At 42.7% G+C, this 15,100-nt stretch overlaps 1 protein-coding gene across 1 annotated transcript in view; it reads right to left on the bottom strand.

The window, feature by feature from the left end:
- LOC138193645 (teashirt homolog 2) overlaps nucleotides 1–1,311 on the bottom strand; it is a 45,121-nt gene extending 43,810 nt beyond the window's left edge. Inside the window, 1 exon segment of the mRNA XM_069141803.1 lies at nucleotides 422–1,311. Coding sequence (XP_068997904.1) covers nucleotides 422–461 — 40 coding nt within the window. The 5' untranslated portion in view covers nucleotides 462–1,311.
- Nucleotides 1,312–15,100: the final 13,789 nt, after the last annotated feature.

Genomic DNA, 15,100 nt, shown 5'->3' with positions numbered 1-15,100 from the left:
TCACAGCAATGGATGCCCAAACTACGGTCTGAGGCCCCTTTTAAGGACCTTTTCAACGGGTCCAGAGTGGAATAAGAACGCCAGTATGATGAAATTCACCCGAGCTAACAATGGTACAATGGCTATCTGCATCCCCTATTCTTCCCTCCACTACATATACAGTTATATAACAGAGTGCTAAATCCTAAGCAAGTAGAAACCCCCCCCCCAAAAAAAAAAAAAAAAAAAAAAAAAAAAAAAACCTGCTCAGCTGGGACCATATCTCGCGAAATGCAATTCTCTTCGGGGGGTCCCACAAGATAAAAGTTTGAAAAAGGGGGAAGCAATGCGCAGAATCATAACAAATAATAACACACAGATCACAAGAGGAAATAATAATAATAATAATAATAATAACAATAATAAAAAAAGGATCGCTTACCCGCAGCCCGTTTGGGTGCCTGCTGTTTCCTCCGTGGCATTTTTTTTTTTTTTTCTTTTTCTTGGGAGTCGCAGTTCACTACTGTGCCCAGGTGAAATCTGAATGCGGTCTACGATAGTCCATGCATAGAGAGAGAGAGAGTGTGTGTGTGCGTGTGTGTGTGTGTGTGCGTGTGCGTCCGCGAGTCTTTATCTGGGCTCTCCGAGTACTTCGGTCTCTCTCACTATACAAGAAAAAAAAAAAAAAAAAATCCAGTTAGGAATTCAGCGGGCAGGAAACAGATGTTAAAAACCGGAGAGCTTGTTCTTTCACCTTCTTCCTTCTTCCTGGTGCGAAGCGACTCCTTTTCACCATCCGCGTTGGTCCATCAGTGCCACATATAAACGCTTGATCGACGTGTGTCAGTCAGTCAGTCAGCCAGTCAGCCAGTCCCTCCCGCAGGCAGTTTTTTTTTTTTTTTTTTCCCCCGTGGTTTTTTTTTTTTTCTTCCCTTCGGCGGATCCACCAAAAAAAAAAAAAAAGAAAATGTGGACGAGAATCGCGCGTAAAAAGCGGTTTTTCGTTTGGTTAATGGTACGGTGTATATTACGCACGGTGCAGGCGAGAGAGAGGGGGAGAGGCGATGCCAGCAGACATCGATCCATAGAACAAACTGAACATTAAAAACTCCTCCCTCCTCGCCCGGACTTGATGATGGCAGCGAGACATTTGTTACACTAGATAACCATGAGTTTATTAAAGGAACAGAGGCCAGAGAAAAAGAGACGGGGAGCTCAGGCTGCGTAGCTGCTGCTGCTGCTGCTGCTTGGTGCCTCTTTTTTTTTTTTTTTTTTTTCCTCCCATGCAGCTTTTGTCGTGTTTTTTAAGAGCCCTTTTTTTTTTTTCTCTTCTTTTTTTTTTTTTTTTTTTTTACCCTCCAGCTTCCGCTTTGCTCGCCGGATGAAAGACAAGTTTTTGTAAGATTTCCAGCTGATATGAACGAAGTGCTGCAGTCACGCGGTTGTTTTTTTTTTTTTTTGGATGTAACGTGCAAGAATAAACCGACTTATTTGAACGTGTTACGGTTTATATGAGCTCATCAGATGTTTCCACGGAGGAAGTTTTCACTGTTGTTGTTTTTTTTTTGCAGGCCCTGATAAAAAGTTACTCTGTGACGTCATTTCATGTGTTACTTTTCAATAAAAGGATCTCTGTGACCTTTACTACAATTACAAACTAGGATTTGAATTCATAATTAATATACAGACCTTGACATTTCAGGATCGTATGGGTACAATAATCTGTACTACATACCATCATATCGAGTCACATTAAGTGTGTCTCTTGGATTTCCTGTTGATTTTACATGAAACATGAAGGTGTCAATCAAACTGAAAACATATATGATCAACTCTTCAATATGGAGGAGATATTTGAATTCATCGGTTACTATGCCAACTGGTTTCTTGTTTAATTGTGTAACGGTAGTAGTAGTTAGCATACCATCAGATGAAGTCGCATTCAGTTTGTCCCTTCGGTTTCCTGTTGGCATATTTTGATCATAGCTAAAAAAAAAAATGAAAGGCATCAATCCAACTGAAAACATACAATCAACTCTTCAATATGAGGTTTCAACATAGAGTTATTTTCATTTATCAATTAATCTGCCAACTCTATTTCTTGATTAATGGTATAGTTGCATTGGTACAGGAAGTGCCTGGAGCTTTTTAGTTGAGAAAAAGTAGCAATACCCCAACATAGAAATACATAACATAGATTTTCAAAGCAACACACAATAGAAAGGATCAAGTAAAGTACCCCAGTAAAAGTGTTAAAGTGCAGTAGTTGATTAACTTGGTTACTTTGCGTTGCTGCTGAATGGGTTAGTCCATAAAATGTCAGAAAATAGGGACAAATTGACACGATGATGTCATTAAATTGCTCGTCTTCCACCCCCCGAAACCGCAAAAAATATTTCAAATTCTCACAGATCTACTTTCAAACTAGTAAAGTGCTGTACTTACTAGCAGGAAGTGGTATTTTTTTTTTCATGTTGCCAGGCCTGATGCAAACCTGCAGAAAGACGCATTCTACTTCTTACATTTGAGCCTGAAGTCTTGTTTCCCACAAAACAGTTAAAGCCTCTTATTTTTTTTTCTCTCTCTTTTAAAAGCCACTCATGACCTAATCAAACATGAAGCCGAGGGTGATGGATGACTTCATTTCAGAGAGACAACACCCCTCGGAGATCCAGGCTCGCCCCCGCATTACAAATGGCTTCCTGATAATATTCCATCACCCTATTTTGTGTCTGTCACTCATTTTCTGTTTTTTTTTTTTCTCCCCGCCGATGATACCGGAGACCTCCCGTGAACTCCGCCTGAACCTGCGCGATCAATCACGGGACTGTGGGATCGTGAGGCCTGAGCCGTACCTGCCTGACAGCTTCTTAGCATCCCCGTGTGTACACAAAGCAGCGCGCGCGCCGGTGACAGGCATTACACAAACCTGGCGCCCGCCACCGCCACCTTTTACCTCCACTCTCCCAGGATGGCCTCGCTCCGCCGACGCTCACGCCTCCCGACGCCGTCTTCTCCCGTCGCGCCTTTACTCACCGAATCTGCACACACACACACACGCGCACGCACTCACACACGCACACACGCACACACACACACACACACACACACACACACACACACAAAAAGAAAAAGTTGTCCGATCAGCGCTTAGAACTTTTTTTTTAACATCCGCGCACAGATGGCGGGAAGTCCGTCATCCTCGAAGTCTTGATGAGCTCGGTTGCCGTGGTTGCCGTTCTCATACCTGGCTGCTCGCCGATTTTACGGGACACGACTTCGACAGATTGCGATTTTAAAGTTGTGATCTGCAGCTTTAGCAATACGTGACAATACATACGTCTCGTCGGGGCTTTTTTTTTTTTTTTTTTATTTGTTTTTTACTTGTGGTTGTTGTTGTCGAGCCACCTGTGGCTCTCGAGTTTAAGAAGCAAATATGGAGCGCGCATGCAGAGAAAAAGCCGACAACCGAACTTAACTAATGGCTGCGAGCTTTGACCGGGGCGTCTGATGACAGGCTTAGAAAAACTGAAGTGGAATTAAAGTCATATTTTTGAGGGGAAAAAAAACACTGCAGAAAACATAAATCTGAAAATCTTCCCGGTTACACGAGAAGACGCTTTTTGTAAAGCCCCGCGATCAGATAAGTATTTATTTTTTGATCTCGTAGCTCATCAAGAACTTCTGCTCCTCTGACAAAAGGACGAGAAACGGAGTTTATGCATTCTCCGAATGTTTGTTGGAGCTCTTGCGCGGATGTGAGCTCGATGCCCAGTCAGCTCCGAGACGAGGAAAATATGCCCACATTCCTTGGAAGTCACCCATGACACGTCTGGAGTGTCAACACAATCCGCCTGTTATTTATCGTCAACAAAGCGCCTCCGGAGAAAAAAAAAAAGGGTCTTTTGACTGCAGCCAGATCGAGATTCGACCTTTTAATCTCATTACTTTGAGAAGGGTCGATTCGTCATCGCAGCAGATTCCCGACCCTTCAAAGGTTGACGAACATTGTTTCTTTTGGAAGAGGGGTTTGAGGTTGAACGTTAACGTCATGTCTCGCGTACAGTCGGTGTTGTAACCTGGGGAAGAAAAACAAAACATCTGGACGGAGAGAGTTTCGGATGTTTGATGTCAGAGCTAGATTACATTTACCAGTGATCACTACATGTTTGTCTTCAAAGACAATAATACTTCAAATGCTTGTTGCAAATCACTTGGCCAATACAAGCAAAATATACGGTTACAAAAAGACCTTTATCCTTCAACGTTTTAAACATTTTAGCATCTTTCAGCTTGTTGTTTTGGTCTGCTCTTATCAGCGTCGTGTCTAGACACGACAAAGGTAGGTTAAAAATTAACTGTACGATATCTTTTTGGCAGTGAATGGAAGGCAGGGTAGGAAGCACGGCAGATAAGATCAGAAAACATTTGCCACACGTTTTCCTCAGCAGTTGGTGGAGACCAAAACCGGAGCTAAAAGGAGAGGGAATTTTTCCTGTCATCTTAACCGTTATATCTCTATATTGCAGCCTTTACTGCATATAAAAATGGATGTATAGTTTCTCAAGTGTTTAAAAAGTGAAGCCCGTGCGAAGTGTCCTAAAGTGCGATACCGCGGAGGGCCACTAGGGGCTGGCTCAAAAAATGTCTCGCTCTAATAGATTTACTCAAAAATGATCACCTTCTCATGAAATTGAGTCAATATATATATATATATATTTGGTCCTTCAGAAAATAATTTCATTATTAATTAGATATTAGGCCTCAAAGACAGGTACATTTGATTGACATGCCTAGGGTGCAGCCAGGTTGCTCGTATACAGCAGGTGGGCGGAGCATAGTGTCCTTAGGTTCTCAATTAGACCCACCCCCTTGCTCCTCCCCAGCACCTCCAAATATGGTAATTTCTGTTTCCCATAAAAAACGAGACTCGAGGCTTCAAATTGGCCATTTACAAACATGTAAAGATGTCAATTTTGTCTCTCCAGGTTTTTCCTATATGACAAAGTGCACCAGGGAGCATAAGAAAATGAATGTTGGTTTTTTTTTCTGTATTTCTGATAGATTTCCTTATGAAACTTGGCCTTTGCAGAAAATGAACCTCCACTCTGGTTTCAGGCAATGAGAAGGAGGACAATACTGCAATTAAGCTTCTCCTTTTTTTTTTTTTTTTTTTTTATTTCTCCTTGTCATCTCTGACATTTGTGTCTGTCTTCTCCCACACTCTCGCATTTCAAACATGTCTAATTGGTCGCATACGAGCTCACAGTTTTTTTTTAAACCGTATTCTAGAAAAATCAGTGCCAAGACTTTCTCAGTGCGTCTTAACAAGGACAGACAAGGTTTTGAAATGAGTGCATTTCCTGGTTGATTATTACAGACTTGGTGGTTTGGTAAACATTAACTCTCCGAGAAGATTTATACCCCCCCCCCCACCCCCCTCCCACCCGAGGTCAAAAGAGCAATTCAGGAAACAACGTCTAAATAATTACTCTATGCGGATAGTTTTGTCATACAAACATCATCCAGGGGGAATCTTACAAAATTAATTTATAATTTGCCCGACGATAAAATAGACTCCGGCAAACATCTGACAGACAGCGATGTGCCAGAGCAGCGTGGAGTTCAAAGTGAAACCCAAACAAGCGGCGTCTTCGAGACTTCACAGACCCGCCGCGCACATTATGAGACTCGCAAGCTGTCTGCGAATCTCGAAAAACATTCACCGACATGCACGAGAAGCCGTTTCTGGATCCGTAACGGTCACTTATCCTTCTCAGCCCCCGTGACAGACGTATTTCCAGTATCACAACACGAGCACGGGCCTCATTCATAATAACACGTGGTTGAACTAGTTGGTTGCAGTCCTTTCTACAAAAGGGAGTCTAATTATAACGCTGTAGTCATGATAAATAAAACAAAATAAAAAAAGGAGGATGGTCTTAGAAATCCAAACCTGTCTTTAATCCAGAGATGAAATTTCATGTTCAGTACAATGGGACGAGCCTGTGATTGAAGTCCGGGATTATATATTTTTTTTGTATATGCATACAGTCAAAAGCAGCTGCTTGATTTTTTTCTTTTTCTTTTTTTATGTAATTCATGTAGTAATGCTTGTGAAAAATATACAAAACAAAAAACAAAGAGTCTTCACAAATTCAGAGGATGTCTAAAAAAAAAAAAAAAAAGCCACATTGAAGTTTCAAGTTAACGTGATTGACAAGTGGTTAAAAATACAAAATAAAAAAAAAAACAATTCCCAGAGCAGGACTACATTGCTGAGATTTAAGGAGCCTAATATGTTTCAAGGACGGGGAATATAAAAACACATGAAACGAGATCAGAGCGATCTGTGATCATATAAACACATACAAACATCATTTAACTTTTTTTTTTTTTTTTTTCTTGAAAAGACGCCACGGTTGCAGATTGTTTTTTTTTGTTGTTGTTGTTTTTTTTTTGATGACGGCATTAAGATGTTTCTATCGTATTGTAGGCATTACGAGCAACGTGCCCCATTCATCCGACGACTCAAAAGACGTTTCGGTGGTTAAACACACCGGAGTAACACAGGCTGATGTTGAACGCTGTTGTTGCTGTTGTTGCTGTTGTTGTTGTTGTTGTTGTTGTTGTGGTGGTGGTTGAAAGCGCAGTTAAAGCAGCTTTGCGGGAATCGGCGTGTTTTGTCCTCGGGGCTGAATGTAACAGATGACGGAGATCGTTGGAGTTTTTTTTTCTCTCCCCACATCAGTCACGACTTACTGCTTTTCACCATTTTATGGTGTTCTATAGAGACGCAGTCACCGTTGCACTGTTTGTACCGAATGTCGGTAGTCGACAAGTGGTTACTTGTTCTTTCTTTTCTTTTTTTTTTTTCTTGTTTTCTGACAGGTGTTAATACCTCACACTTCCTTCTCTTATTCCAATATTCTTTTGGTGACGGCTCTGGATTTTTTTTTTTTTTTTGTACATCAGGAAATGTACACGCAGAAAAATAAACTCCCGGTACAAACGGCTACGGTAGACAGCCCGTACGGTGAACTCGCAGGGTATTTGCGTATTAAACGGTGAATAAATTCTCCGTCGGAGTCTGTGTCACTCTAACCCGTGTCCATGTTGAGGCAGATCAGGTTCTTTTTTTTTTTCCCAGAAAGAATGAATGGTAAAGCCACAATGTAAATAGAATAGTGAGAGCGGGCAGAGACATGTCATCAACTCTTGTCAAAACACAGCAAAGTGAACAATTTCCCAACACACACAAACACACACACACACACACACACACACACACACACACACACACACACACACACACACACACACACACACACACTCTGAACAAAACATGTTCTGCTGCTGTGGGTTTTGTGGGTAAAATGCTTATTTTCATACAGTAGAAAATAACGGATCAGATGACTGCGTGCGAAACCAAAGGCCTCGTTCCAACACTGAATATTATAAACTGACTTTACAGACAGCCGTTACCTTTTCTAACCGAGAGCTTTTTTTGGTGCCTAAACTTAACCAAACTGCGGTTGCGTCACATTGAAGGAAAACTCCGATCTTTTTTCCCCGAACCTAACCAAGTGTTGTTGTTTTTTTTTTGGCTGCCCTAAACCATACGCGTGTACTTTTCACGCCTCAACGCGTCAAAGCGTGACACCGACAGAATATCGTCCAGCGGAGCGACGGGCGTGCTGCGCGATTTGCCGGTGACGTCATATTGCGACGCGGCATTTGGGCATCTTTCGGCTCTTTCTTTTGGTCATGTCTCCTCGATCTTAACACTTTTACGAGCGCGCAAACAAACAGACAAAAATTTTTTTTTTTAAAAAAGCAACTAGCTCGTAAACAGCTGGGGAGTTAAAGCGCTAGATGTGATCATGGTATCAACATCGTGTTGCCGCCAAGCAAAACAAAACAAAACAAATCAGCTAACGCAGTGTTTATGTTTCATGTGGGCTCTCGGGAACAAAATGTTGCTGTTTACTCATCAAACAAAGATTATTACAGATTCCCCGAATAGCAAAGTAATGGATATGATGAGAAGTTGTGGGCCAATGGTGGCTCTCTCCTACTGTAAAATGCTGCAGGCAATCTTTAAAGTAAAGTGTAAAACAACTCTTCATTCTTTAAATATATTGCATATTACGTTGGCTTAAACAAACTAGAAAAACTTTTAAAAAAAAGTAATATTACTTTAAAAAGGTTGGTAATTTTGGTGTATAGGACAGAATCACCATTTATCCCCCCTACCCCCACCCCACCACCCATATTATACCCAGTAATCATTTCATTTCAACAATAATAATAATTTTAAAAAAAAACTGCAGCACTTTTATGTCTTAAAGTAAATGGCGTCAAGTTAAAAAAAAAAAAAAAAAAAGTAGACAAAGCATGCAAAAATGATATTTATACTTGTCTGTTTTGCTGGTGCGTGCCAGCGAGCATGAGCTCCAGTTTGAAGGGGTTAACGTTGACGGACCGTCTCAGGTGGAACGGCACCGCGACCCAGATGTAACCCTGACAAATACACCACTTGTGAAGGAAAGCTTTTCATATCCGCAGCAAAATGACTCTGAAGCTCCAGCTGTCAATCACTCTGTAGAGTTAAGTACAGTATATGGGGCACGAAGAGGAGAGGGAGGGGAGGGGAAGGGGGGTGGGATGTATTGTTCAGCATCCTTTTTTTTTTTTTTAACCCGATAACACCCATGCAAACAATCTCTCTTACATTACTGCTTGACCTATTTCCTCTCATGTAATATATTGTTAAAGCAGCCTTGTGAAATGGCTTAATTATTCATGCTTGATTTCAAAATGAAGAGCTTTGAGAACATGGCTCCACAGGAGGATTGACACACGCAACAGTGCTTCTTACAAGCACACACACACACACACACACACACACACACACACACTGAGGCACGTTGGGGCCCCGGCTTACTCAAAAAACACACACACACACACACACACACACACACACACACACACACACACACACACACACACACACACACACCCTCGACTGACTTCATCCACTGTGTTGTGCGCGAAGCATTAAAGCAAGAGTGAAGATAAATGCCCTGTCAGCGCCTTTAATGATTTATTTCAAACATTTCACTCGATCCAATAAGGTTACAATCTATGGCAGGTAATTGTTTATGGAGAAACAGAGGGCATTTTTTTGTTTGTTTTATTGAGCATTGAGCCAGAGTGAACACGCCAACCTCAGAAATGGATGCGCTGTCAGAAATATCAATTTGCGACTTTTCCAGACCGCGTTCTGCGCTTCGCGATTCTCATCTCATCGCGGCGGCGTCTTTGGAAGTTTTTTTTTTAAAGTTTTTTTTTACTATTATTTTTAATCTGCGTCTTGGGCCCGAAAAAGGACAAAGCGTGCGTTTGGGCCTCCGACGACCCCGGGTCGCGCACTATTTTTTTGTTGTTTTTTTTGCCTGGCCCGTGCGTGCGTGTGCTGCGAGTTAGGTAAGGCATCAAGAGCAGCCTGTCACTTGTCCCTTCGGTATTGCTTTAGTCTGCGTCGACAGTGTGTCCACCCCGGGTTTGTCAAGTGTCTATTCAGAACCCTGACCTGTCTCGTTCGCCGCGTGGCAGGAGGATGCTGATGGACATTTCCAGTTCTCCTTCTCGGTGTCCATCACTCGGCGGCGGGGATGCATCCTCCGACGCATCTTAGTTTGAGCTCCTGAAATTTGTTGACAGTTGCAGAGGGTGGTCTGCAGTTCTGCCACCCTCAATTACGGGAGATGTGATCTGATTCTGACTGGAGGGATGTAGGTTGCCTGCTGTGCATAAATGCTCAATTGCGGTCGATCGATATCTCGCTAATAGGTTTTGAAAATTGAAAACAATGCAAATAGAAAAAGATGCGTAAAGCCGCCACCACCACACACACACACACACGCACACACACACACACACACACACACACACACACACAACACCCTACCCCCTGCTGAGGGACTTTCAAATACAAAACCCAGAGGGCTAAGTGAAGGTTGGGGGGTAAGTGACATCACTTGTTTATTTATTTCCAGTCCTGGTGGATTAGACTCATTCATCCTCTTTTCATGTTTGTTGCTTTGCTGCCAGTCAATCTCGTTGTTTGTTCTCTTAATTTCCTGCGAGTCTGCTGATGGAAAAAAGAAGGAGTATTTAATTAGCGCTCCCTCGGTCCTGTTGAAACAGTTAGTGTAATTTCTTTCTTCTTTTTTCTTTTTTTTTTTACAGGAGCAGGAGTCTGTTTCTAATGGAGATGGAGGCAATCGGATAACCGACGCCGCCACCCGCGTGCGCACGCTCTCCCTTTTCCCTTCTTCTTGAGGAGGACAACTTCAGCTTTTAATAAACATGTAATAAGAAGGAAAACAGCTGGTAGCTGCATCGCAGATGGTGCCGTTCTTGGCATCTCCAAGGAAGGGACCACACATACAGATGGCTCATTATTCCAGCATTTGGTTATGCATATTGCACAAAATTTTATTCCAATGCTTAACAACCAGTATAAGCAATACAGGTGTTACTATTTTTCACGAGGCTACACCCCCCCCCCCCCTCCGCCCGGCGCCCCCCCCCCCCTATCCCTCCCTCCTCCCTCTTCATCCTCTCCCCCCTCCCCTTTGCAAAAGTAAGCAGTCGGGATCTTGTTTTTGGTCATATCTCTTTTGATGTGGATCACTCGCGCCAGCTTCAGAAACAACTACTACTACTACTACTACCGCCCCCCCCACCCCCACTCCGCCCCCCTCCACCCCCCACCATCAATATTTCAGTGCTGTTTTCTGTTTGCGAGGAGCGCCACGTTAATCTGCACTCAGGTGTGATTCACGGCTAAACCAGCTGTCAATCTCGGCCCCCACCCCACCCCACCCCACCCCTCCCCTACCCCACCCGACTGCAGCTCTTGTTTTTTTTTTAAAGCGCACCTTTGGTGTCATTAATACCTCAGCGACTCGTTGATTAAGACAGAGGGAGAGGTATTGATCACAAAGCAGGGGTGGAAAAAAACAAAAAAGCAACCAAGTCGAGGCCGAAACACCTCGCCGAGCAACCTTGACCGCTGTGAAACCCCCCCCCCCCCTTTTTTTTTTTTTTCTTTCTTTTCTTCCATCTCAACAAACAAACTCCTACCGCTGGCCAGCCATCTGCATATTTCTGAACTTCGGTCCCTCTGCGTATTATTTTATATTCACTCAAATAGAAAATGTCACTGGTGGAAAATAATTTGAATGAAAACAAGGCGAAAAGGATCTGGTCCCGCGAGATGAAATGTGTTCTTGGTTGAGTCTTTTTTTAGGTTGACTGTTTTAAATTACAGATGCTCTCTAATTGGCTACGGTCAAATAAAAACCCGCCTAATGAGGCATTGCATTCATTTGCTTATTTCCTTTCAAGTCGTTTTCCCTTTGTATCTCAGAGCAAGAGGAGTCTGCTCTTGTTGCTTGCTTCCCGTTTTTTCCAGGCGGAGGGTATTCTTAGTCGAAAAGACTATCATGCCTCAAATGAATATGTAAATATATATATTTCCCAGCAACAGAAGAGCTGAAACTGTGACTTAACTCATTAAACTGTGAGCCGCGCGGCAATAATAGTAAAAAAAAAAAAAAAACAACAACAACCCTGAACCGTTAGCTCGCCTTTTACGTGTTGTTTTGATGACCACCAGCAGGGCTTTTTTATTTATTTATTTTTAAAGCTAAGCTAAAAGGCTGCATCTCTCCATTAAATGATGAACTTCGCTTGGACTTCTCCTTTAATGTGATGATTAAGTGTGCTAATCACAAGTGAGAGCGAGACGTAGACACTTTTATCCGGCCCGCCCGCCTCTGTGTGTCTGTCTGTGTGTGTGTGTGTGTGTGTGTGTGTGTGTGTGTGTGTGTGTGTGTGTGTCCCGAAACATCCGAGGGATTTTCTTTCAGACCTCCTCACACTTGACACTCCATGTATGCTGGAGCTGTCCTGTCCAATTTATAACAGGAGTCAATGTGACCTTTATCCTGGCAATGACTATAATGTACTTTAGCACATGTCAGTCTCGGGTCAGGATCATCCCCTGTGTCATATGTTTTGTCTTGCATGTTTTACAGTCAGCGGGGACGCACTGTCGCGCCACTGCGCCGCAGCCTATTCAACTTTAAAACGCCGACTTAAGACAGGTGATAGCATAAAATTTTTAAAAAAAAAAACATGTAACATATTATTACCACAGAGATCTGAGGGCTGTTTTAATACAGCATGCTATTATGGCCCTATTCCTCCTGCATTATTATCCGCTAAGGGATATTTATAGCTCGCATAACGCAATTAGACATTATAATTACACAATAATGACTATTTTGAACGGCAGTTTAATAATAACAGCTTTTCTTTTTTTTTTTCTACTCTATTCTGGTCGGCAGGAAAACAAAAGAAGCCAAATGTTTTTTTGGTTTTTTTTGTTGTTTTTTTAAAGCATAAGGTAGGGCTGCACAAAATAACTGTCACATGTTTTTGGCTCTAATTTCCCCCCTCATACTCGTCTTATTGCTCATCAGCTAAGTTGTCAGGTCTGCTACGTCCCTTTGATGGCATCACTGACAATTAGCAAGACGATGCCACACAAAACCATCTGGACAGGCACATCTCCTCGTTGCTGAGGGAGACAGTTTCTGGTGTGACAAAAATAAATCTCAAGGTCAGTCGCTGTCACTTTTTAAAAGTATCAGATTCCTTCAGAGGTAGATTTATGGGATTGGATTTATTTTGAGAAGGTTTACTGGCTAATGACGAGGTGTCTGAGGCTGTTAAGTGGAGAGGAGGAATTAAATCAGAGGAAGCATGCAACCCCTGCACCCCCGCTTCGTGTTATCTGCTTGTTTTTGTACGTCACCTTTCACTGTCGCTGTCTGAATACACCGAAAGACTGACATGTTCAAATATATGTCAAATGCTTTAATTCGTAGATAGACCGGTAGATAGTAGCGGTACGTGGATTGGTAGGAAGACATAGATGGAGGCACAGAGGGATACATGAAGAGAAAGACAGAGAAATACAGAGATAGATAGGTCAATAGATGACGAATATGTGCATAGATAAGTAGAGAGAAATAGAGCAAGAAAGATATAGAGATATAGAAACAGAGATTGATATAGATAAATAGAAAGATACAGATATAGAAATAGAGAGACATGTATAGAGATGTGGAAATAGAAAGGTAGATATAGAGATAGAGAAACAGACAGATAGATATAGATGTATAGAAATAGAGGTACATATAGAAATAGAGAGATAGATATGAAGATAAAGAAATAGACAGATGGATATAGAGATATGGAAATAGACAGACAGACAGACAGACAGACAGACAGACAGGTGTTGAATGCTTGACTACCATTCAAAATATAATAGACCCGGTATGTCATTTATCTGGTACACTCAGAAAAAACCCGATCAATTATCAATAGGGGTGGGAAATTGATTTTCCCCTTCCCCATACGCAGCAAATGTCCCACATAAATATATGATGCTTTGACAAACCTTTTTGTATTAAACGTGAAGGGCCCCGGCGATGAAAGTCAGACTAAATATAACTCAGTTAAGGCCTAAGTCACAGCAGCTTTTAAAACAGCACATTTTACCGCGAAATAATTCTGTTTCGTCGGACTCACTAAATTTGGTGAATTCACCCGAAAGAGGAAGTGACGGCGCACTTTTTTTTGGGGGGGGGGGGGTGAACTTTGACATCTTTGCCCCCTTTTTTTTTGTTGTTTTTTTTTGTTTTACGAGTTGATGACCAATAACAAACCATCGTCTTTGCGCTCACGACAGAAGGAACAGAGATTCACGGAGAATCCAAAATGAATTTAATTCCCAACTGGTTGACCGTTTTCATCCTCTATTTACACGACAAAGCGAAATAAAAGCGCCCATCGTGCGCCAACTGGCGGTAGCAGGGCTCCCGGGCCCGCTAGTGTTTCTCACGTCAACAAGCGTCGGGCGCGACCGGACCTTCAGTCCTTATCTAGCGAAGAAAAAGGAGCCGTGTGACTTTGCATGTCTGTTGTTGTATTTGTTGTTGTTATTTTTTTTTCCCGAGGATTTTTAACAGATCCCGCGAAGGACGCGGGGGGGCGGGGGGGGGGGCTTTAACGTCACCTACAATAACTCTTATCGTCCCGTTTTTTTTTTTTGGTTGGTTTTTTTTTTCCGCCGACCGGGTGTTTTTTTTTTTTTTTTTTCGATCAAGGTTGCGGCGGGGCGAACGGATCGTTAAACAGAAACTGGAACATACTGTCATTGTTTTCAGAAGAACGCATTGTATGCGAGCCCCCCCCCCCCCCCCACTCCCTCCACCTCTCCCCCCCCCGCCCCCCACCCCCACCCTCACCCCCACCCTCACCCGCCCAGCTCTCGCTACAGTAACTCATCCCGCAGCTCTTCCATTGTGTGGTCCCATGATGCTCCTCTTGCTTGTGTGTGTCCATACATCATGTTTGTGCGCCGCTGTACTAAAGCAGATCCCCCTACAGAATAGGCTCCGGAGTGTCACCGGCGCAGAGTTATCCCTCACCACCGGCTGACCGTGGCATTATTCCGATGGGGACTGTTTGACTAATAAGCATTTTCGTTTCACAAGCGCTGGCTCTAGTCAATGCTGCATGCCGCTGTGCTGCTACGGATATATGCAACGCTGTATAGAGGACACCTTGAATTGGAGGGGGGAAAAAAAAAAAACGGGTGGCCAACACCTATTAAAAGCACCCACTGGTCCGGAAAACACACCGCGATTTCATTACAAAAATCATATAATGGTCGTAAACACAATAACAAAGTCGCACTTTTCACTTTCGCAGCGTACGTGGAACGGAAGGAGCTCGCTCTCCTGATGATTTGTTTTATTACAATTTCTTTTTTTTCTTTCTTCAAGCTACACTTGAATGCGCAGGATGTACCCTTTCTGTTGGATTTCAGCATTACAGAACGATTACAGAGGGAAACTAACACTTTGCTGCGCAGATGAGGGAAGCGGTCTGATGAAGATGGTAAATAAACAAAGAGTAGAATTTGATTACAAATTCATCGAGTCAAAAAAGGAAAGGAAGAAAAAGGCTGCGCATC

Source organism: Embiotoca jacksoni, unplaced genomic scaffold (assembly GCF_022577435.1).
Source record: "Embiotoca jacksoni isolate LCO1_2020_lvr unplaced genomic scaffold, fEmbJac1.0.p SCAF_91, whole genome shotgun sequence".
Lineage (NCBI taxonomy): Eukaryota > Metazoa > Chordata > Actinopteri > Embiotocidae > Embiotoca > Embiotoca jacksoni.
The sequence above is the reverse complement of the archived record's forward strand: the minus strand, read 5'-3'. Positions and strand labels throughout refer to the sequence as shown.